The sequence below is a fragment of the Cervus elaphus genome, chromosome 13 (genome assembly GCF_910594005.1).
Source record: "Cervus elaphus chromosome 13, mCerEla1.1, whole genome shotgun sequence".
Taxonomy (NCBI): domain Eukaryota; kingdom Metazoa; phylum Chordata; class Mammalia; order Artiodactyla; family Cervidae; genus Cervus; species Cervus elaphus.
Window position 1 is genome coordinate 67391819 of NC_057827.1, and position 23933 is coordinate 67415751.

A 23933-nucleotide genomic window follows, 5' to 3' on the forward strand; every position below is an offset into this window, starting at 1 on the left:
CTGGTCAGGGGTCCCCACCCAGGGAAGGGGTGCCCAGGGAGCCAAGCTGAGTGTGGACTTCGGGGGCTCGCGTTCAGAGGCGCACCCCCACCCTCACGGCATCTCTGTGGCAAAGGGGTTCTACAGGCGGCCTCAAGTGCCGGACCCCCACCGAATTCCTCCTCTTTCACAAAGGAAGTGGGTGGCCCTTTCACGACCGAGCCTCACTCTGGCTCTTGTGTGGCAGGGCAAACTAGGATGGAAGTGGCCTAGCTGGGGGGCCCTTCAACGGGCCAAGGAGAAAACGCGGGCAGTGGCACCAGCCTCTGAAACCGTCTCCGAGCTCCAATAATCTTCGCTCGCCTCCCACCTTGAAATGTTCGAATGGACAGATTTTCTGTCTTCAAAGCTTCCGGCCAAACCTCTTCAAGCTTTTTATTGTTTGGGACTGGGACGCTTAGCAATAGTGATGGGTAGTTCCTTTTTTATTTGCCTTGAAAGGCCAAAATACATTTTTGTGTGTGTGAACATAGACTAAGCCGTCTGCTTTCAGATGAACTCTGTGTCCGTCGGCTCCCACCAGGGAGATTGTATATACCATGTATGTCTCTGTGTATTCTTGGGTCTTGAAACAGGTTTCTCATAGGGATGACCATTCCAAGGGAAGCGCCTGCTCCACCTACGGGCCTGGGGAGTCTGACCCCTGTCCGTGCAGGGTGTGAGCCCCGGGGTGGGGGTCTGGCTGCACTAACGTATTCTGCCTGTGCCTGCATCTGCCATGCTTATGTGTCAAGGACTGTGGGTTGTGTGCACTTTGGTGGTCAGTTGGGTGAGAGGGGGGTGGGAGGTCAGAGATACTGTGAATGTCCCATTGTTCTGGTTGGGAAATCATTTTGCTGGGCTCTGTTACCTGATCCAAAGAAGCGAGTGGATGAAAAAATGAATGCAGGCATGAAAGAATGAATAAACAAATAAATAGTGTAAAGAAGTGTACCCTGAATGAGATCCAATTGGATACATAGGAGATCAATAAATAAGTCGATGAAGCATGGAGTCTTCTTAGTATGTAAATAGGGCCATGTAAAGTACGTAAATAGGGCCATGAAGAAACCAGTATCAGGTTACCCTGGACTAAGGCACACGAACAATTCAAATACATAGCACCTATAGTTTGTCCATAAAGGAAGAAAAACCGACATGACAGAAAGAAAGAATAAGGAGTCTGGATATGTAAACCAGGGGTGAGGCTGGGATGGTGAGGCCCATCAAAGGGAAAAGATGAGACAGAGCACCAGGGATCGACAGCGGCAAGGACAATGGAAAGACGCAAATTAATACCTAAAAAATAGGGAAGGTAACTTTTAAAATACTCACCATAAGGAGGGCTCTGTCAGGTTATTATAAGCCAAGCATTAGGATTAATCCAAATACATGCTCTTGGCAGTAGGAAAAAAAGAGAAAACACAAGAGGAAGAGCTCAAAGGATAGTTAAAAATGAAAAATGACCCAGGGGACCAGAGATGAGATTTAACTTTAACTCAAAGTTTTCTAATTCTGGGCACACATAAGTAAATACTGAAGTGAAAGAAAGTAAAAAAAAAAAAAGAAAAAAAATGAAGGGAAGGATGAGTAGTGGACATACCTGGATCCAGAAGGGAGCAGGGCAGAAAGGGTTTTGGGTCATCCAGTCCTGCAAACTGAGGTCTGTTCCATGAAAGGGTTAAAAAAGAGAATGAAATATCTAAATAAAAATCTAGTAATGTGGAAGAAAAAGTAACGGGTGTGAAGTCCAGAAAGACATCAGTGGGTGAATAGATAAACATAGGAAAGAAGGCTAGTGTAGGAGTTGAGTAATAGACGGTCACGAATCGAGGGTTGTGGTTAGTCTGACCCTGAAAGCCACAGGACTATCAAAAAATAATAAGTATCTCAATAAACAAGTGAGCGAGCATCTAAAGAGACAAAGATGGCATGGAGTGAGGTGGGGGAGAGGCTGTGGTCACACCAAAGCTCCAGGAAAATTAAAGAAGGCAAGTGAGAAAAAGTGAGAAAGGAGGAGATGTAGAAAGTCACAATGAAAGAAAGAATAAAAAAGGTGATAAATGGGTAGATCCTTGGAAGAAGGTGAGGCTAGGAATCCAAACTGTGGATCAAAATGGGTCAAAAGCTGAACACGCACTCCGTTAATAGAGGAGTAAATACCTAATAAAAAAAAAAAAAAACAGGAAGAATGGTGTGAATGAGTGAAGGAAGGAAAGCAAGAAGGAATGAATGACAGAGAGGCAGAGCTGAAGGGCCTGGGCATGCTGTTTGCAGGTGACACTAGGCTCCATCAGGTCGTGGCACCTGAGCTCCAGAGAATGCAAGAAAGAGAGAGTTAAAGAGAGAAACAGTGAAACTGAAAATGGGAAAGAAATGATAAGTCAGAAGTCCGATTAGAAATGCAAAAAGAAAAAGGAATATATTAATAGGTAGATAAATGCTTATATAAGAGAAAGTTGCTCTAGGAATAAGAATGGGAGGGGGTGTGAACCATGCACATGGATGAATTCACATCTGGGCTTCTGAGATGGGCCACCACCCACCCAACCGGCAGGCAGGTCAAAGCTGAAATACCTAAGGGAGGACCTCCGAGAGGCCAGGGAGGGGAGGACCCATTGCTTGTAGATTATCATGTATCCAATTAGGTACCCTGCCATCTAGAAGTGTAAAAACAATTACCAAAGAGAAAGGAAGCCTGAATGGGTGCATGAAGGCATGAATGAATGAGAACAAAAATTTGCAGTGACCAGTGAGGCTGATGTTGCGAGGGGTGTTAGGATTCATCCACTTCCTGGTGCCCAATCTCCAAAAGAAAGAAAGGCAGTAAGAAAAAAGCCTGAAAGACTGGTAGAAGAGAACAATTAAGATGGGAGAAAAAAAAATAAAAAGTTTTTATAAAGAGGTAAAAAAAGATAATAAGTATGTCAGTGAAGTCTGTGAGAGGGGACTGGTTTAGCACAGATCATCCACATTCATTCATATCTCTGGCCCCAAAGTTGATAAATAGTAAAAAGAACAATAGCATAAATAAAAGCCTGAAGGAATAAATGCACGCATTCCATGAGAAGGCAAGGAAAGGAGTTTGAAAAATTGAAGGAGAGACTGGGAGAAAGAAAGATGGGAGAAGAAATGAAAATAGATGGATGGAGGAAAAAAGGCACATCCTGGATAAGTACTTAATAAACATATTATTCATTAAATAAAAAAACTAGTAAAAGCTGAAGTTCATCAGAAAGAAAGAATAAATAAGGGGATGGCTGTGTGAATGAATGAATGAGGAAGGGGACTTTGATGAATTTGCCTCTGCACTTGAGGCTCTTGAGAATAAAAGAATGCCCAAAGAGCCAGTGAGGAAGGAGGAGAGGAATAGACAATTATGACAAGATGGATATTAGCAATAAAAACATATTGAATGAATAAATAAATATGTACATAAATTACAAGAGAGAGGGCCATGCTAGAACAAAAAAAAAAAGAGAAGGCGCCATGCAGCAGGAATTATGAGTGATTCAAAACTGGGCTCCTGAGAGAGTTAAATAAGTCCTCCCGCAAATCACCAGTACAAGGAATTAATGAACCAAAGGGGCCCTACATGGACTGATGCCGAGAAGGCACCAGGAACTACAGATGATGGTTAATCCAATTCTGTGCACCTGAGGTCCATAAATAAAAGAATAAATATTGAAATAGAAGAGTGACAGAAAGAATGAATGGACCCATGAATGACTGAATTAGTAATGGAGATGCCTGAGGCGGCCCATGGGATTGTCACTCATCTCATTCCGGACACCTGAGGTTCCTAAGAGTAAAAGAGAAGCAGAGAAAGAAACGAGGAGAAATGAAACTTAAGTGAAAGAGAAAGGTGGGGGACCCAATAGAAAGTTAGTGAAGATGTGGGTGTGTCCGAGAGAAGGGTCTGTTAGAATTAGGGGTAGGTGGTCATCAATCCTAATGATGGATAAGGTCATCCAGTCCCCTTTTCTGGGGCAAAGGAGGATGGAGAGATTTAAAAAGAAGCAAAAAAAAAAGAAAAAAGGAGAAAGGAAAGATGGTAAACCAACCACCAAAGTGATACATGGTTCGTTAAGAGAGGTTGTCTGAACAGGAATGATAATTAGTTTACATACTACTCCTTCAATAGGTAAACGCATTACACCTTTCCGAGAATAAATGAAAAATAGAGCAAATACCCAGCCCCAAGACAAGGCTGCACCTCCAGCCTTTTATTATCTTTATATCATAAAATATAGGCAATGGAGGTCCATAAATAAAAGAATAAATAGCAAAATGTAAAAGGTGACTAATGGCGAGGAAGAAAGATTGCAAAGGCAAGTAAGCACATAGGCCGATGATGGTTATTTTGCACGTGGAGTTTTGACCGCTATAATGATTTCCCGGGATAAGCCAGGATAAGAATGAAAGGAAGGGCAAATGTGAGACTGCATGAATGAATGAATGAGATGGTGTTGCTTGGACCAGGGGTGTTGCATGTGGGATCCTGACTCATCCTTCTTCACCTGAGTTTGTAAGAATGAAGGAATGAAAGGAAGCGTGAGAGAAGTAAGAAAGCAGGAATGGAAATAATGTATAAACAAATAAATAGGAGAAGGGAGACCTTCATGAACCAAGGGCTGTGATTAAAGTCATGCTGTTGAAGTCAGTAGGTAAAGGCATCAAATCTAAGTGGATGAGTGAATGAATGGAAGAAATGGATGCATGGAAGGAAGAGAGGAGAGAAGGCAAAGGAAGATGGGAGATGGAAGCGAGGGAGGGAGGGCTTCCTGACTGGGGCCCCGGGTCCCGCCAGCTGGGTGGAGTGGGTGGCCCTTGGCATGCGGTGTGCTTGTGACGTGCACTTCCCTGGCGGGAGGGGCTGGCTCAGGGGGACCCTTGCCTGGAGCACCACCGTCACATCCTGGCTGTGGGGGCCATCTCACCTCATCGCTCTCATTCCGTTTTCCCCATGTGTGACGTGGAATGGCACCGGCTCCCCGCTTGGGTGGATCGTGGGGGCAAATGCTGCCCTGCCTGTTGGCAGTGCCCCATCTAGAGCCCGGGAGAGGCAGAAGGGCTCGGGCCCGGGAGCCTGCAGAAGCTTGCGGGAACAAGGGGTGTTGGGCCAGGTGGGTGTCCTGGCCCCTCCCTGGGCGAGGGTCACCTGCGAGGGAGGCTTTTCCCGCCAGGGGGCAGCAGAGGGTCGGGGAGCAAGGGGCCCTGGGTGGTGCCTTGTCCTGGGAGGGGTGCCCCTAGCCTCCAGGGCCCGCTGCGCTGTCCTGGGACGGGGTGTGGGGGCCCCCTCACCTCCAGGACCTGTGCAGTGGAGAGGCGGGCGGGAAGGGGGCCGGCAGGGCCTCATCACAGAAACCTTGTTCCCGCAGCTTTCTGAAACATGTCCGGGAGCCCTCCAGCTGGGTCTTCCGTGGGTGGGCTGCTGTCCCTTCCCAACTCGGGGTGTCCTGGGGCAGGTGCATCTCAGCCCGGGGTTGGCAGAAGTGGTCCCAGGACCCTGCCCCCTTCCCCTTGGCATCCCTGGAGCCCGTTTCAAGGCCTTGCTACCTTCTCAATTGTTTTGCGATGTACTCTCTGTATTTCGGCAAAAAAAAAAAAAAATGGCCTTTGCATGGTGTGTTGTTGAACGTGTCTTCTCTCCTCCCGCCCCCACCCTGACCCTCGTTGGGGCTGTTTGTACTGATAATTTCTATCCCCAGGGACTCCCTGGTTCTGTATAGTCTCTTTTTCTCTGTATTGGTAGGATTTGTGCACCTGTGTGTGGTGTGCCCGTGTCTGTCTATCAATCCAAGGATCAAAGTCCCTCTTGACTGATCGATTCCAGTCTGGGACATTACAAAAAAATAAAATAAAATTGGATTCCTAACCAGTGCCCTGACCGTGAGGAGCCCACTTGGCTGGACCCAGGATTCGTGGCTGGGAGCACAGAGGAGCCTCCGGGCGGGGGGCGGGGAGGAGTCTGGTGGAGGCGGGGCTGAGGGGCAGGTTACCCACCTAGGAGTGACTTTGGGTCCTGGGTGGGGACAGGGGGTGGTCGCTGGTCCAGGCCAGCAATGCCCCAGGCGTGCTCGGATGTCGGGTGGCAGGGAGGCAGAGAAGCAGGAGTCACAGCTACAGACAGGGTCCAGGGAGGGAGCCAGGGGCCCAGGACCAACCTCTGCACTCTTAGCATGGGCCCTGAGTGGACGCGGACTCACGTGTCAGGAGCTACCCTTCCCTGCCTCCAGTGCCACGTGTCCGGGCCACGTGAGCAGGGCTTCCTGGGCCTGAGATGGCACTGGGGCTTCAGGACCGTGCTCTCTTCTCTTTTGGAATCTAGGGGGCCCTGGGTTCTGCCTGAAGCCTGGGGTGGGGGGGCATACTTATTAACCCCAAAGACAGCTACTCAGAGAAGGGTCCCCGAAGAGCCCCCCAACCAGCCCAGGTGTCATTGTGTGGCCGGAGTGGGGGTCGGAGGGGCTTGGGGCAGGAAGAGCCTGGGAGGGTCTTTTTGAAGAACCCCTGTGTGGTGGTTTTAAAAGGCAGCTGAGGGTCGAGAAGATGGAGAAGGTGTTAGGTGTAGAATGGGAGGGGGTCACAGCCCAGTTCACAGAGGAGATGGGGAGGGACAGAAGCAGACCCCTAGGGAGGGGGGCCTTCTCCCAGGACCAAGGGGCTGTTCAGAGGTCACGTGGGTGGAAATAGGCAGGTGGGGGAATGTCCCAGGGGGAGGGTGCGTTGGGATTGGATGAGTTCTGTCCTTTTAGGAATGCTGGGGGTCTGAGGGTCACTGGGTCAGGCTTTCTGAAGGTCTCCAGTTCTGGGACGCTGGGTTTCAGCTCAGGGCTCCGAGGGCTGCAGAAGCCGGGGGTGGAAGTTCCACTTGGGCCCCCGTCTGGTTCTGTCCGTGCCCGACCCACGAGGTCCAAGGTTGGGTCTCAGCGCTCCTCTCTGATCATGGCCTGGCTCAAGTGCGTGCTTCTTCTCTTTCCTTCTTCTTTTTCAAAGAAAGACAAGTTTTGTCTGTTGACTTTGACCTTTGCATGCACCCCTTGCACAAATCCTTCCCTTGATGGCACCAGGAGCTACAAGTCTCCTAGGATTTCTGTATGACTCCCAACTCAGGGAGGTTGGCCTTGGGGCTGGCCTGCCAGAGGGTGGAGGGCGGAGGCTGGGTCTCTGGGGTTGATGGGCCAAAGGCCCTGTTGTGATCTTACTGTAAATGGTGTGGATAGCACATGACGTGGAACAGATCACCCATCACTTGACATATCACTCATCTTTATTTCTCTCCTTCAGATTCTGTTTATAAGCACACTATTTTTTTAATGGACATCTAATTTTGTAAAATGAGCATCCATTTTTTAAACCCAATTGCTATTCTTCACCACGTACACATTTTTTTTTTTTTTTGCATCCCACCTTTTCCATTTAATATTCTGCTGTCAACATTTTTCTTTCTTCCATATACTTCATCACCTCACTGGCTGCCTTGTGTCTCATTGAGCGGCTATGTCAGTCATTCACCACATCAACCTGCTATTATTACTCTTGCTATGCATAATTCATCTTTTTTAATGTTACAAATTATGCCACAGCTAATAACTTAGCACACCCACTTTTTTTTCATTCTTATGAATTATTTTCCCACACCGAGAAATGATCTTTGCTTTGTGGTATGTCAATTTCTCCTGCTAGGCTGTGAACCCTTGAGGGCAAGGAGCTTGTTGCATTGATCTTTGTATCTCTAATGCCTGAAATGTTGTAGATACTAAATGTTAGATGAGTGGATAGAAGGGTGGATGAAGATGTGAGTGAGTGCCTGGTTGGCTGTTGGAGGAGAGGATGGGAGACTGGATGAATAAATGGAGTGGTGAATGAACAGATGAATTTTCTGGTGTTGAGTTTCTTGAGGAAAGGCCAGGAGTTTTTGTATGACTACTAATTTCAGAAGGCTTGTAGCATTTTATGATGTCCAGCGATGTATTAGCATTTTGTTAAGATGTTGCTAATTTATCTCTGTTAAAAAGTGTTTTTTCTGTCATTTTAACTTGCACTGCTTTGATGACTAATGATGGTTGAACATTTTAATGTGTTTGTTAAAAAAAATTGCATCTTCTGTGAACTGTTTGTCCAAGTCCGTTGGGTCATGGCTTTGTGATGAGACTGGCCAAGGATGGAATGAGGGTCCTTGGGGTGTAGTGAGCCCTTCATCACTGGAGTCATTCAAGGGACAGGACAGGCAGATATTTGATGAGGGTAGCTTTAAGGAGATTCAATCAGTAGGAGTGGGGTTGGCCTAGATGACCCTTCAGGTCTCTTTGACTCTTCCTGGGAGATGGGCATTGGGATGATATCCTCCCTTTGGCAGGCCAGTGACGTTTAAGGCTGCTTCTCCTGGGTGGGTTTGTGCATTTATGATTTATAAACTCTCAACTCACCCTCTGTAACTCTTGTGATGCAGGAATCTTTTTGACCCTCCAAGGTCTAGACAACTGTGCCGCCATCTTGAATAGTTAAGTGGTGGCCTTCCTGCCCCCCGCCTCCGCCCCCATTTCACTTTGAGGAAGACAGTCCCTTGGATCACTACTTGCCACCTCTCAGGGCAATCAGCTGAGGCAATCTGCTGCCCTTCATGTTCCTAGTGCCCCCTGATGTGTGAGCCAATGTCCCATTGGCCTCCATGGTGGTCTTTGGGATTTAATTAAGTATCGTCAGATCAGGTCAGATAGTGAATCTGCCTTCAGAAATGGGGCAACTCAATTCCACGAGCCAAGGAGTAGAATGGCCCCCAATGTCTCCTTGGGCTTCCCTCATGGTCCACCCCAGGGGTAGCCAGGTCTCAGAGGTCGTCACGGCCATTCGGGAAGGGCACATAACCCAAGAAGTCCTCGCCCCTGCTTACAGAACACCCTTGGCTTGCAGCCAAGGGCCGTGTCTTCCCACAGACCATCTACTATAGCACTGAGCACTGTTTGCCTGTGTCAGAATTTCTCACCCACATGTTTGGGAGGCCAGTGACGATTCCCAACATTACTTGGATCCATCCATCCATCCATCCATCCATCCATCCATCCACCCATCTGTCCATCCATTGCATTTGGCCTCTTGACCTGGTGCTTTGGCCTTTCCCTTTCCTGAAAGCAAACCTTTTCCTTGTGGGCAGGCTGTGTAGCGCCATGGGCTGTGGTTATGAAGTGAACGCCCTTACTTGTGGCTTCTTCCTCCGGGGTCACTGCTGTGAGCATGTCCCAGCTGGATGTCATCCGCCACCGTCACCCACACGGCTTCCTTCTCCATGGCGCGTTCCCATGCATCACACCCTGTGAGGGATCCAGGGCCCGGGGGCCCAGGGTGGCCCCCGCTCCCCACCCGTGAGTGGAGATGTCCCCCCCCAGGCCACCTTGCCTGGTGCATGGACCCTGCCGTGAGCTTTCCCCTCAGCCTCTCCCCTTCCTCTACCAGATGACAGCGGTTATAACTCATACTTTCATCCCTTCATTCACTCCACTCCCAGCCCGCAAACAGTCGAAAAGGTCAGCTGGTGCTATACTAGAGCTGGGTCACAAGGTTGCATTCCAACACCCCCTCTTGAAAGAGAAGATGAGCGTGTTTGCTGGGGGCCAGTCACAAGGCGGGATCCTTGATTCGGCATGCCCACCCCTCGGCCAGAGTTCTGTCGAAATTTTGATTGCCCTCTCCAAGTTCGTTCCTCCGCAAACTGGGTTGATTAGTAATCAGCAAGCTGTGTTCCCTGGGTGCTCAGAAATCATAGCCCAGAGTCTCAAGAGGCCAGAATGATAGCTGGAGTGGGTGCGGGGCCGGGGGGGGGGTGTCTGAAACAAACAGCTGATTCTGGCCGTGAGCGGGATTTCGAGTCATTAGGACACCCTCATCTTGCACAAAGGGCGAGTTTCAGAGTCCTTCCTGTCCCTTGGAGATTGGTTCATTCTGGGCTCTATTTAGAGAAAATTGGGGGAGACGGTTGCTGGTTTGGATGGTGAGGGTCATGCCCCCCCGTGAGGCCCGCACAGAACAATCTATTGGCACAACAGGGCATCCGGGCCGCCCGGCGCTTGGCAAACCCGGGATGCATCCGTGAGCATCCATCCAGGTTCCCAGCCAGGCGGGGCTTCCTACCTTAGATCTTGGGGCTCTCCTGGGGATTCTGCATTTGACTTACTGCCTTGGACAGCGGGTATAGTGGACAAAGCCAGGACCCTGGAGCTGGACAAGCGTGTGGTTTAAACTCACGGGCACGGCCGAGTCTGTCCTCTGGGCAGAGCGTGGCACCCACCTCGCAGGGCTGTTGTGAGGATCTGCTGTAACCAGGGTTTTGAACTGTGATCCTGTAGGGTGGTGCGCGTGCCCCCGGGAGTAGGTGGCGGGTGGGGGGGTGACAGGCCAGGAGGCACAGCCTGATTCGGGCAGCTCCGTGGGGAATCTTTCTAGCAAGCTCACAGTGGGTATCATGAGATCGAATGCTGCATTTGTATGGCATTTGAAAGGTAGGTAGGAGTAATTTTGGGGTTAGGGTTAGGCTGGGGAATGGGGATCACTCTGGGCAATGCCCTGGACCCCTGGGGTACGCGTTCACACCCACCTCTGGAATAGGTTGTGTCTTGCCTACCACTGTGTCTGGCCTGTGGGCGGCACTTACCTTCCACAAGAGACCCCTCCCAGACGTATCCTCCCCCCAAAAATATTAGGCACCATTGTCAAAGACACTACCCCCACCCCCCCCATCCCCCAGCGCCCAATGTCCCCTCTGCCCGTTCTCAACATTTGGGCTCAAATGTCAGCAGCCTGGGTGCCTAACACAGTACCAGGCCAGTGGTAGGGGTCGCCTTCCAGTTCTGTCGGAAGGATGGATGAGTAGATGGTCAAATAACACAACTGTAACCCAGTGTAAGCAGCGATTGTTTATAGCCTTGACTCAGAGATTGTCCTCCGCCCCTGATGAACCTTTTACCGGTTACTGTATCTTACGGACCTCTGTATGATATTTGTTGTTCGAAAACCAGACTCTGGTTTCAGATGTCACTTGGTGGAACTTTCGCTGTCCGATGAATGAGTTGATGTTTGTGTTAGAAATGAGAATCTGGCTAACGTGTAACTTTAACTGTGCGGTGTCGGTCAAGGCACTTCTCCTCTCTGACCGTCGGTCTCCTTTTTTCTAAGCCGTGGGTCACCAGAAAGCTTACCTCCTGGGTTGTTGTGAGAGCTCAGGGTTGGGTGAACTTTAAATTTAAATTCATTAAATGCTGGCCGTCACTGAAAGTGATCATGTGTTGGGGGATATCTGGAAGGGAACAGGGAAGCTTTTGCTGGTTCTAAATGAATAAAAAGTTGGCCTTGACCTTATAATAAGATTTTATTTCCGACAGTCACTGGGACGTGTGAGACAGAGGTCAAGTGGCCTGAGAGTGTTTAGTGATGCAGGTTCAGAGTAAATATTGGTTCAGTTAATGAGTGATGGCTTCTCTCCTTCCTTGGAGGCTCCTTCCCTCTCCCCCCTCCACCCCACCCTGGGGGGCTGTTTGTCACAGGTGACTGTTCCTGCCAGGTCTGTGGAGGGACTTCTGTGAGTCCCCCGAGGGTATTTGTTAGTGGGGAGGAGCAAGGAGAGTTTAGAGAGAGCCCAAGGAGGGGTTTCTAGGTAACATCTTAGGGACTAAAACGCCCTCTTCTGCCCTTTAGGGGAAAGGCTTCTGCTTGATTGGCATGTGGGCCCATTTTACAGATGAGCGAGTTGTGTCCGAGCCCAGGATTGAACAGTCTTCCATGAAAGCCAGAGGGTGCTCTCTCAACTCAGTCAAAGCAAACCCTCCTGGTTCCATGGTGGTCTCTGCCAGCCCAGATGTACCCCAGTGTGTCCCTGTCCCCACCACGTGCCTAGCACTGCCCCCCTGGACCTTCAGCAGGACCTGGAAACTTCCTTCTCAGGAGACATCCCCTTGGGGTCATCGTGGATCCAGGGGTCTCCACGAGTGTGCAGAATTCCTTTCCTGGGCCTTGTCTTACGTGTGTGGACAGCAGCATTCTGCTGAACACCCCCAGATTCCATTCCAGGTGGGCTGGAGTCGGGGGTCTCCTCTGGTCCCTCCCCCCACTGTAGAAGCCTCCCAGGCCCCCTCATTTGGCCTCTGGCTATCAGAGCCTCAGTGGGCTGTGTCCACACGTGGCCACCACCCTGTGTCCTTGAGAACTTTTCTGAAGCTCCCAAGGGGATCTGCAGGTAGAGACAGGTGGATAGGGCCCTCCTCCCAGGGGACTGTGAGTCTGTGTGTAGGTGTCTGCTCCAAGATGGTCCTCGGGCCTGTGTGCCCGGGGTGAGGAGTGTTTTCAGGGCCTCATCCTCCTGAGCAGGGCAGGCCTGGGTCCCCATCTCCAGAGGGTGGGGAGGAAGCTGAGGCTCAGTGAGGGTTAGGGTTTCGGGTCAGGGTCAGGGTTCTCAGTGAGGATTAGGGTTTCAAATTAGGGTCAGAGTTCTCAGACCCCGTCCCTGACTCCGAGACTTAGGCTTCTCTGACCCTGATGGCCCTGCTGCCTGCGTAGTAGGCGCCTAATAGATGCTCACTGATGGGCAAGCGGGGTTTTAGTGGATGTGAAAAACTGAACTGACTGTTGGCTGATGGACACATTGACTCTGCATGCATGTCTGTAAGAGGAAAGAGGGTGTTTTCTTGGCAAAGACTCTTCAGGGCAGACCCTGAAGGTCTCTGTCTGCAGTGGGGGCTCGCCCTGGGGAACCTTCTGGATGCAAATAGCTGTCTTCTGACTGTTTCTGGAAATGTTTATATCTAGAATAAAACTTTATTCGGGCTAAAAAATGTACTCCTCTGTGTTGTGGTCCAAGTGACTTTTTAAAAGTTCTGTTGACATGTGGTTGACACACAATATTATGTTATTTTCTTCTGTACAGCGACGTGACTTGGTGTTACATATATATTCTGTTTTCATATTCTTTCCCACTATATTTTATCACCGGGTATTGAATTTGGTTCCTTGGGTTTCGCAGTAGGTGGTCCAGGCGATGTTGCTAATGTGGCGTTTGGCAGTTCCCCAGTGGCAGAGGTGTTCTGGCCACGCCCTTGCCCGCTCTGGGTCTCAGGAGCCCTCGCTCTTGGGGAGGGGAGGTCTTTGACCTGAGAAGTCTTTATCCTCGCCATTGGTGACCATCCGCCTTCGCCTGTAAGGTACATGCCTGGTCTGAGATGCTGCCTGGTCCTCAGCAAACGAGGGGGGATTGGACCCCAGACCTTGATTCCTTTCTTTCACTCTCTCCCGTCTCCCCAAGCTGGGTCTTGGGGGGTGGGGTGGGGATCTTACACACTGGAGCTCTGGTTGTGGCAACAGCATTTGCCAGTGCAGTGGCCTTGAGGGGTACCTGAACCACCCCAAGCCTGGCTCCCCTCTCTGCAGAATGGGTACATAATGACAGTGTCTGCGCAGGGGGTGCTGGTGAACCTGTCTCGATGGGCCCCCGTACACTGGTCCTGAGAATCAAGGTCTGACGTTCAAAGCTATCTAAGCACCCACATGTGTGCTTATCTACATGTGTAGCTATCTAAGCGCCTACATGTGTGTGGCCTGGAGGGTTCACCTGTAATCCGAAAATAGTCACGTCTGCGTGGCGTGGTTATCGTCGGGTTCGAGGAGGTTGTTTATGTGAAAATCAGTGCTTTGTTACTTGGCCTCCTGTTTGGGGTAGACCACAGCGCCCTGCAGCCTGAGGGTCCTGATCATGGAAGCCCTGTGCTTTCTGGAACGATGGTGGCCCCAGAAACTGCTGGGCGGAGTGTAGGGTGTCACGGGAGCACCCAGCCAGCCCAGGGGAGGCAGTGAGGGACGGGAAGCTTTGCTCTTCAGTACAGAGATGTAAGGTTCAGAGAGGAGGGGATTAAGGTCCAGGTGGGCAGAATCAGGGAGAATTTTCAGAAACCCCCAGAGGAGGAGTAGGTTCCCAGGGGGGCTCAGATCAGATGGTAAAGAATCTGCCTGCAATGCAGGAGACCCGGGCTTGATCCTTGGGTCAGGAAGATCCCCTGGAGAAGGGCATGGCAACCCACTCCAGTATTCTTGCCTGGAGAATCCCATGGACAGAGGAAGCTGGCAGGCTACAGCCCATGAGTTTGCAAAGAGTCGGACATGACTGAGTGACTGACACTCTCTCTTTCAGAGGGGGAGGAAGTCGGTAGTTTAGAAAATGCCCCGGTCTAATTGGCAATGGCTTGGACGGGAGAGCTGGGGTGGTTTCTCCCAAGGCCAGGAGTTCTAGGTTTCAGTTGGTTAGGTGACAACCATCGGGTTACTGGTGCAGGAGCATGTGATGCTTCTGGAAATTAGAGGAGGAGACCAGGGAGGGGGTGATGTGAAGGGTGCCAGGTAGAGGGCAGGAGCTGGTGGCTGGGTGCTCCCCTCCCTGTGTGGTCCAGGCCCCGAGCATCCCTCCTCCTAACTGTGTCTGCCCCTCGCCGCCCGCCTGCCTGTGTGCATAAGAACTCTTGTCAGCCTGTGAGCCCGGGAGCGGATGGCCTTCATCTGCGCCTGTGTCTCTCCCAACCTCCACAGCCACAGGGGACACCTGCACATGGTCCCACGGGACAGGCTGGACCAAAAGACTCTGGACCTGGGTTGCCCCCCACCCTGCGCGGCGGGGTGTGTCCTCCCTGCCTCCCCGCCCTCTGACTGATGGACTTCACTGATCTGAGTGTCAGACATGCGGGCCGGACCCCCTCCCCGCCCCCCACGAACCCTGAGACTTGGGGGAGCGCCGGGCCTCGTGGTGCACATCTGAGAAATGGGCTCAGACACCTACCTCACAGGGCTGTTGTGAGGAGCTCCTGCCGTGGTCGGAAAGCACCCTGCCCCGGTGGCAGGGGCGGGGCTTGGCACAGCCCATTGTGCTCTCAATAAATGTGTTTCTTGTCTTAACAAAAACAGCGATGGATGTGCTACTAATCTGAGGAGGGGTGAATGTTGGGATGCTGTCTGGCTGGGGGCTTCCCGTCACCTTGGGGCCGTGTGATGGGGGGGTGTGGGGGAGCCAGCTCGGGTCCCAGGAAGCCACCTGTCCCCTGCCCGTCAGGCACTCAGGGGCGATGAGAGGCCCGGAAACAAAGCTGGCCTGCTGGGCTCCTGAGGCAGATGCATGTTGGGATGAACTAACCTGGGCTGGTCCCCTTCTTCTGATGGTTTTAGGATGCTAGGTTTCTTTCCAGAGAGGCATGCAGATAGGAGGTGGAGGAAGTCTGTGCGGGTCCCTGGAGCCCCCGAGGTGCCGCTCCAGGGCTGTGAGTCTTCCTCCCACTTCTCACACATCCCCAGGGCCCTGGCAGGGGACCTGGTTAGAACGGTCGTCATGCTTAAACCAGTGGTGAGTGGACTGCCACGCGGTCCAGCCGGGCTGTGACCCAGGGCCAACATTCATCCCACCAGTTGGCTTCTGAGCAGGTCTCAAGGGCCCGAAAAAGTAGCTCCTGAGTTGCAGTCCCTGCCCTCTGGCAGGGTAGCACCCCCTGCACCCCCGTGGCTCAGCTCAGGAAGGTCAGACTGTTGACCAGCAGTGTATGGCTGGAGCCGAATGGGGACAGAGGGGGACAAGTGCTAGGGAACTTCGGACCTGAGTCCACAAGGAATCCTGGGGGCAGCACGCTTGGCTTCGCTGGAGCAGATGATCCGCATACTCACCCAGTGGGAGAGAGCGGCTGACCGCTGCCACTGCCTCTGTCAACGCCAAACCACCAGCACTGCCACCGTCAGCACCAGCTCCGCCACCTCCTCCTTCCCTGTTTCTCCCTCTTCTCCTCCCCCACCACCTCCTCATAGGGAAGTGCCTCAAGAGACCTACAGGCAAGTCCAACCATGATTGCACGGGGCTGAGAGTGGCCCCTTTGCAGAGAGAAAGGACCACCTCTGGACCATGGCCGTATCTCAGCCAAGAAGGCTTGACCCCAGTCCTTGAAGGGGATGTGGACAGTCCAGGCAACACTGAGATGAGTAGAAGACCACCTCTAAATGTGCCCACCAGATGAGTCCATGCCCGGGCAAGGGAAAGCTGAGAGTCCAGGAGAGTCTTGCTTGCGGTGGGCAGAGTCCCAGCCCCTGATGAAGCTCACACATCCAGAAGGAAGGTCCCCTTGATGTTCCAGAGCTGAGAGCCCAGCTCCACCCTCTGATGAAGCTCACACATCCAGAAGGAAAGGTCCCCTTGATGTTCCAGAGCTGAGAGCCCAGCTCCACCCTCTGATGAAGCTCACACATCCAGAAGGAAAGGTCCCCTTGATGTTCCAGAGCTGAGACTCCCAGCTCCACCCTCCGATGAAGCTCAGCTGTCCGTGATGAGGGACCTCTTTGATGTTCCAGAGCTGAGACCTCATCTCTGACCTCCTATGAACCTTGGTCATCCAGAGTGAGGGCCCCTGTGATGTCTAGAGCTGAGACCCCAGCTCCAGCCTCTGACGAACTCCAGATGTCCGTGACAAATGGCCCCCCTCTATGTTCCAGCACTGAGACTCCAGCTCTGGCCTCCAGTGAACCTTGGGCATCCAGAATGGGGGCCACCTTGATATTTCAGAATCGAGACCCTAGCTCCAGCTTCTGATGAAGCTCAGACGGGCGGAACTGAGAAAATCTCGAGGCCGTGGGCTTGCCTGGGCAGGACTTGGTGTGGCCAAGGTTTGACTGGACTGGAGGCGGCAGAAGGGACTCTGCTTTCTGTGTGTGGCCTGCAGACTCCTCACTCGCAGCGCCGGAGGTAGCCTTTGCATCCCGTAGGAAGCTGGGTTCCAGATGCATAAGGAGAGAGGTGCGGCAGGGCCTGCTGGCCGGAGGAGGAGGAGAGGACGAGCCCGGCAGCAGAAGTCATGGATCGTGGGTGGGCCCTGCTGCTGAAACCCGCCCCTGAGTGTGCAGCAAAGTGCTGTTCAGTCGTGCTGGACTCACGGCTGGCTGCACATCAGACTTGACCCACGGGGCTGCCAAGTTGGCCAGACCCTGGAATGTAACCCAAGCTTGTTTCCCTGACTTAGCTCCTCTCCCGGGGGAAGTTGCTAAACGCCCCCTAGCCAGTCCAGCGTGAAGCCGGGACCTTGGGGCTGGTCAGATCTGATTGCCTATTTCCAGCAACAGAAGCTTATTATTGAGGTTGGGGCTGAGAGGGGACCAGGCCATTGCCGTGGGTGGTGAAGATGGCGTGGACAGCAGAGGAGGCCCCCAGACAACACGGGGAGATGATGGCAGCATGTGCCGCTATGTTTTGAGCTGGGACCCTGCCCCCGGCACCCAGATGGTTGCTGCGATCCCTAGGACGCTGGCTTGACCCAAGTCTGTCCACTGAAGTGGAGAGAGGTGGCAATGAATGAAATTAGGCCAAAAACACTGCCTTGCTCAGAAACCCTAAGAACGTCGTGGGTTGACACAGTTGAAGTGATGAAAAGTGTCAACATTGCGGGGAGAGAATGCTGAGTGTTATTCTGCATGTGCTGACTTTGAAATCTGTAGACTGGGAGGTTCTGAGAATCTGATATCATCATTTATGCCATTCAGACATAGCTACAATGATATATCCTAGAAACTGACTTATTTTCTGCAGTTGGAGTCTGCAGGAAAAGGGAGCAGCTAGCAAGCATTCTTGAAAAACACATCCTAATGATGCCAACATCGTTTTGGTGATGTTCCCTGGAAATTCATTCGAATCTGGAACTGTGCACACAAGAACTTCTTTTATGAGTAATTGGAACTCGAGACCTGGGTTGGAATGGAGGAGAAATGTTGTCTTAGAGGACTGCCCCACCCCCCATTGTCATTGGGCCAAGTTATTTTAGGAGATTTCCAAGAACAGGCAATTATTAGAATCACTCCTTGCTGATTTCCTAGAAGTTTCCACAACAATCTCTTAAGCCAAATGTGAAACGGGTGTGCCAGCGGGCTCATAATGTTTGTGAAAAAAATGTGAAATTGCCCTGTGACATCATCAGCTGCAGGGAGCAAGGCTCAAAGTCGAACGGCAGGAGCTTCTGGATCATGGGGCAGAGCCTCCAGACTTAATGCAGGTCAGAGATGATGATATAGCCCCTCCCAGGAAGACTGTCGAGTTGTTCAAGATTTTCTGGAGTATGCTAGGCGTTGTGCTGAGACTCTGGGAGAAGAGATGGATTTGATTCAGTCCCCACCTGCCCAAGTGCAAAAGACTAAATTCCAGGTGCTGTTGCTGCCGTGGTCTCAGTGTAGAGGGCTCCCCTTTGGTCAGGCCCGGATGGTCCATGGTGGTCTCCCAGTCAGCTCCCATTTTACAGATGGAAACACTGGGGCTGAGAGAAAGATTGGTTACTTGATGTCCATTTAGACCAGACGTCTCTCTCTGGAGGTCAAATGTTCCAGACAACAGGCTGCCTCTGACTGTACTGAGATTCAGGAAGAGTCCAGAAGGCTGAATGGATTGCCCACAGATGCCCATCAAGAGAGCAGAAGTAGGAGGACTTGGCGCCAGAACTCCTGTCTCCTCGGGCAGATTGACTGTGATGGTACCCGTGCTCCAGGATCCCAGCCCCGACGCCACGCTGGAAGACCAGGCCAGAGGGAGTGAGGCTGCTCGGCGGGATGGAGTGACGGGACAGGAAGAGCCCCTCCTGGGGGTCTAGGGAGCCAGGCTCAATTAGTTTGCCTCCACCTGTCCCGTGGGGCTTTAGTTTCCCCCGTCAGTCAGTCTCCTCCCTCCTCCTTCTTGGAGCAATGTTCTCTGATGGGGGCCCCCACTTCTGCTTAGTGAGTGGTGACCACTTGGTGAAATGGATTCATAGCGAGGAGGCAGGCAATCCCTGAGGGAGATGAAAATCACGGCCTTCTTCCTTCCCAGGAGGGGTCGACTCATGCCCCAGATTTCTTGGCTACTGCCAGCTCCACTCTTAGAGGAAGCAGTAATCCAGAAGATGCCCTGGGCTGCCATTTTCCCCCAGATGACTGTAATCTTCCCTTCTTATCCACACTGGTGGCCACCATCTTGTTACCTAAATTCAAGTTGACCTAGGCACCCTCTATGTTATGTGGCAACCGTATGTGTGTGTGCTAAGTCACTTTAGTCATGTCCAACTCTCTGTGACCCTGTGGACCCTAGCCCACCAGGCTCCACTGTCCATGGGATTCTCCAGGCAAGAATACTGAAGAGGGCTGCCATGGACTCCACCGGGGGATCTTTCTGACCCAGGGACTGAACTCGCATCTCTTAAGTCTCCTGCATTGGTGGGGGGGCGGTTCTTTACCACTAGTGCCACCTGGGAAGCCCCGGCAGCCTGGGAAGCCAAGGAGTTGGGGGGCTGGAGTGAGACAGGGGCTGGCAGCCTGTGGAAAGCTTTCTTTCAAGCCCCCTTCATGTGGAGGGGTGTCCCCCACACAGGCTGGTGGGAGGCAGGACACCCTCGACTCCCCAGCACTTCTTAGGAGAAAGTTTGGCCTATTACCCTCAGCCCTGCACCCTGCACTCAAGTTGAGCCTTCAGGGAAGTCAGTCCCAGAAGCGGCAAAGACTCTGCAGAGGCCGGGCCCACTTGTGGGTGGGCGGAGGCGGGTTGGGAGGACAGATGGGCAGGGCAGTGAGGGGCAAGACGGCAGCCAACTGGTCCAGAGTCAGACCAAATTCCAGCCAAGTGTTACTCAAGTGATCGGCAGAGGAGGGGGAGCCCCACCCCAGGGAGACATATATCAGGCTTCCCAGAAGCCCTTAGTCCACTGCCTCCCCATGGCTCTGGGGCCTCCAAGGCCGGAGCTTCTCTAGGCTCCAGGTGGCCCTGGGAGTGGGGGTGGGTGGGGGCCGGGAGGGGGCTGGCAGGGTGTTGTGGAACGTTACCTATATACCTGCACTTCACAAAGCACTTTATCTGTTTGCTTGGTGTTGGTTGATGGTGGCAGGAGTGGATGGATGTGTGCCTGTGGGAGGCTGGGTACCCCTTGGGCCCCCCCCATCACCAGGGAGACCTTAGGACTCAGAGACGGGATACTCATATGTCCATAAGGCGCTGGGCCCAGGAGTGGTCTTTTCTGAGATACTCTGGCCAGGGCCTCGGTGCCCAGGAATCAGGCCACGCTGCTAGGAGAAAGCCCCCAGGGCACCCCTGCCCGGTCATTTGGGGTTAATGACCCAAGCTGGAACTTGCATGTGACCTCGAAGGGTCTTAGCCAACACTCCCCATGCAGCCTGGACTCATGCCCCTGCAAGGGAGCTGTTTCTGGAGATTTCTGCCAACTGGGACCCCTGACTCAGGGATCAGTCTGCACCCCTTCACCCCAGCTCCTGCACTGTCCCCAGCACCAGATAGGTGCTTGGGTGGCTGCCCCAGGTTAGGCTCAAGTGCTGTCCCGACCCTGGGGGATGGTGCTCAAGGTGCAGGGGGGCCCTAGCCTCGGTTGGGGGATGGATGTGTTTGAGCCTGCCTGTGTGTGCATGGGCGTGTGCACGTGTGCAGATGTGTGTGTGCCTGTGTGTGTGAGAGAGCGAGAGAGACGGTGGAGAGTGACTGGAAATGAGAGACAGTGGGTCTCTCCCTAACCTCAGATGCCCTGAATCTGAACTCCGCATCCATTCCCCCACAGACCCACTCTCTGCAGTACCCCCTGCCACGAGCCCCCTGTAGCTTCCCAGCAGCCCATCCAGTTCTGCCACCATGAACAGGAGAGTGGCATCCTCGGTCCTCACCCCTTCCCCTTCCCTGTCCCCCCCACTCCCCCACCCACTGCAATGCCTCTCCTTGGCAGTCTTGCCCCCAAGAGCTGTTGACACCCCCTCTCACCAGCTGTGCCCAGTGCTCCTGAGTGGGGCCTCCCCTGCCTGCAGCCCCCCAGTTCCTCCCACCCCACCTGGGACTCTGACCAGCTCCCCCAGGCCAGCCCCCCAGACCCCAGCTTCCCCAGCAGCTCACAGTATTTGTCCAGCCACCTCCTGGATGGAGGGATAGGGTGTTGAGCTGGACATGTTGGGTCCCGCCCAGTCTCTGCAGCCTGCACAGCCTCCCTGGCCACTGCCTGGGGTGTCTGCCACCCACGGGCGCTGGCCAGGACCTCTGGACCCAGATGTTGGCCACTGCACTGCAGCCTCGACAGAGCCTTGGACCTGGACGATGCCTGCAACCCCGCGGCACTCAGCCCAGAGGCTGCTCCATCCAGGTCAGTTCCCATCTGGTTGTCCCAGGTGCCCCATCCCCTTCTCATCTGGGGGATGCGTCTACCTGAGATTCAGAATCCAGAAGGGCAATGTTTGTCTTTGCAATGCTTAGAGTTGCATTGGTCTGGATTGAAGGTGTTAAAAATGCCAGACTTTTGCTGATGAAAGTCTGTTTTGTCTGATTGATTTGCCAGTGAGGTTGAGAGTGGATGAATCCAATGAGCTCTGTGCTTTTGACAGATAAATATCTACATATTACATATTATATATATATATCACTCATGTAAATATGATGTGATACCCAGGAAGTTACATCGTTGCAATTCTATAAGCTTGACATGAAAGCTTTGTTGCCAATTTATTTATTTATTTTTTTTTTTATTTATTTTTTTTTTTTGTTGCCAATTTAAAAGTGGGCTGGGGGAGGGTGGGATTAGGTGGCTTTTCCAAATTCTTTCATGGGGAATATGCCCCCACTCTAGTGCATCTACTGTTCCTCACTGGCAAGTTTCTCAGCTTGGTAGTTATTCTCTGAGCTTTGTACAAGATGGGTATTCTGTTAATGCCAAGTGGGCAGGGGTGTTAGCTGGCACTCCAGGTCCCATCTTGAGACTCAGAGATTTCTAGGCCCAGTTTGTGGGTCCTGGATTCCTCCTCCAGCCACCTCTAGTATTTGGGGTCCATCTCATGCATGTCTGTCACCACGGGCTCCCTCACCCTGGCTCCCCTCACCCAGCACTGCTTTACTGTACGCCACAAGTCCTGGGTCCCGGCCCATCCTTCCCCGTGGGCCGGTCGAGTCGGGCTCTCATTACCTCCACCTGGCCTCTGTCATCCTGAGCACAGCATCTCATCTCACTGGACCTGGCCATCACCCATCCATCATCTGCCTCACTCCATCATCCTCGCTTCGGGGCTCCCTCTGGCCCCCAGGGCCTTGTACATGGTAGGCTTTCATTCATTCGTTTGCACATTCGGTGAAGGTCTACTGTGTGCCAGGCCCTGTGCCAGGCAGCAAGTAAATGGACATGGACCATGGGAGTGCACGCCTCGGGGAGACGCAAGAGAGCCGGTGGATGGCAGAGAGCCTGGGCCAGGGCGGCTTGGGTGTGCAAAGCGGCTTGGGTGTGTGGGTCTGACTGTGTGGGTACGAGGAGGCTCAGCCCAAGTCCTGTTGAGTGGGCTCTGCAAGGAGAGCCCACCTGTGCCCACTTTCTTCCCCACTGGTGGCTGGCATCTCAAAATGGCATCAGGACCCCAGACCCTCCCAGCGTGCTCGTGGGGGTCATTGCTCCCAGGGCCCTGGCACAGGTCTGGCCCCTCTGGTAGCCTCAGCTCCTTGTACTGTGCACCCCATTCCCTGGGTCAGCCTCTTCATTGTCCACTTTGTTGGGGATCTCCCATTCCTGCCCAGATCCTTTGACGTTGGTTCACATTTTTCCCTTTTCAGATGATAAAACTGATGCTCAAATGGTTCCCTGAGTGTCATCAAGGACTCAGAGGGAGGATTAAGGACTGAATTTTGTGCTCTTTCCACCAAAGTTGAAGGGAATGAATGAACGAATGACATGAGAGAAGAGAAGTGGGTGGGGAGGAGTACATGGACTTCTCAGCCTTGGAGTGGTTTCAAGGCAGACAGACCACCTTGGAGGAGGGAGAGTCACAGGGCCACCCAGTCTGTGAAGGAGGGTTACACTTCCTTGTTGAATGGTGGAAAGGGAAGTGAATTTCTCATAGAGTAAAATTTATTCCATTGTAAAATTCTGAGCAGTGTCCTTGTAGTTTAGGCCATTATACTGTATTTGTTTTGAATCATGGTGGCAAGGATGGTTTGATCTATTGACTTGAATGTCTTTGCTTGGTCAAGTGGTGATGGTCAAATATCCATCTGGTAAATTTCCAGGTCTTGGAGAGTCAGAAACAGGAACCCTTTAGTGTCCATGAAGACCTTATAGATTTTCTGGTAATGGGAGGCCAGTTTGTGGGGTGCAGTGGTGGAGGTCTTCAAGGCCCTCTCTAAGGATTGGAGTGGACTCAGCTTTAGGGGACCTTGAGGGTCATCACATGGTTTAGGTTTGAAATTCTCCTTTTGGTAAGGGACTTCTTTAACTTTCAGGATTGTTAAATTACCTATTAGAGTTTGAAACTAAATCAGAATTAGTGTGGGATGTGTAGTCTTGACTGAGAGTCTATAGGGATGAGGAGGCACAAGGAAGGGGGTCCCCATGAGGATGTCCATCATCTCCCTGGGTGGGACTGCTCTTCATGGGATGTTGGAGGCTGAAAAGCATTCTGAGGTTCATACCACAGCTATACTCCTCCCCACTGAGAGTAAAGACCTTTTTCTCTACTTAGGGGTCACACAGATCACCTGCTCCACAAAGGTGTCACACAGATCACCTCCACCACTTGGATGTCACATAGAGTCCCTCACCCACTTAGGTATCACGTAGAACCTGTCCTCCACTCAGATGTCACAAAGAACCCATCCTCCACTAAGGTGTCACAATGAACCCTTTATCTACTCAGGTGTCACAGAGAAACCCTCCTCTACTCAGGTCTCACATAGAGTTCCTCCCTCCACTCAGGTCTCACATAGAGTCCTTCCTCCACTCAGGTCTCTCACAGAACCCCTCCTCCTCTCAGGTCTCACACAGAACCCCTCCTCCACTCAGGTCTCACACAGAGCCCCTCCTCCTCTCAGGTCTCACACAGAATGCCTCCTCCTCTCAGGTCTCACACAGAACGCCTCCTCCTCTCAGGTCTCA

At 52.4% G+C, this 23933-nt stretch overlaps 1 protein-coding gene across 8 annotated transcripts in view; it reads left to right on the forward strand.

The window, feature by feature from the left end:
- Window positions 1–14952, forward strand: part of LOC122706728 — a 35030-nt gene extending 20078 nt beyond the window's left edge. For all 8 annotated transcript variants that reach the window (XM_043922141.1, XM_043922142.1, XM_043922143.1 and 5 more), the window contains one exon: window positions 227–14952. In XM_043922141.1, the coding sequence (XP_043778076.1) occupies window positions 4734–5750 (1017 nt within the window). In that variant the 5' untranslated portion in view covers window positions 227–4733 and the 3' untranslated portion in view covers window positions 5751–14952. The remainder of the gene's footprint in view (window positions 1–226) is intronic.
- Window positions 14953–23933: the final 8981 nt, after the last annotated feature.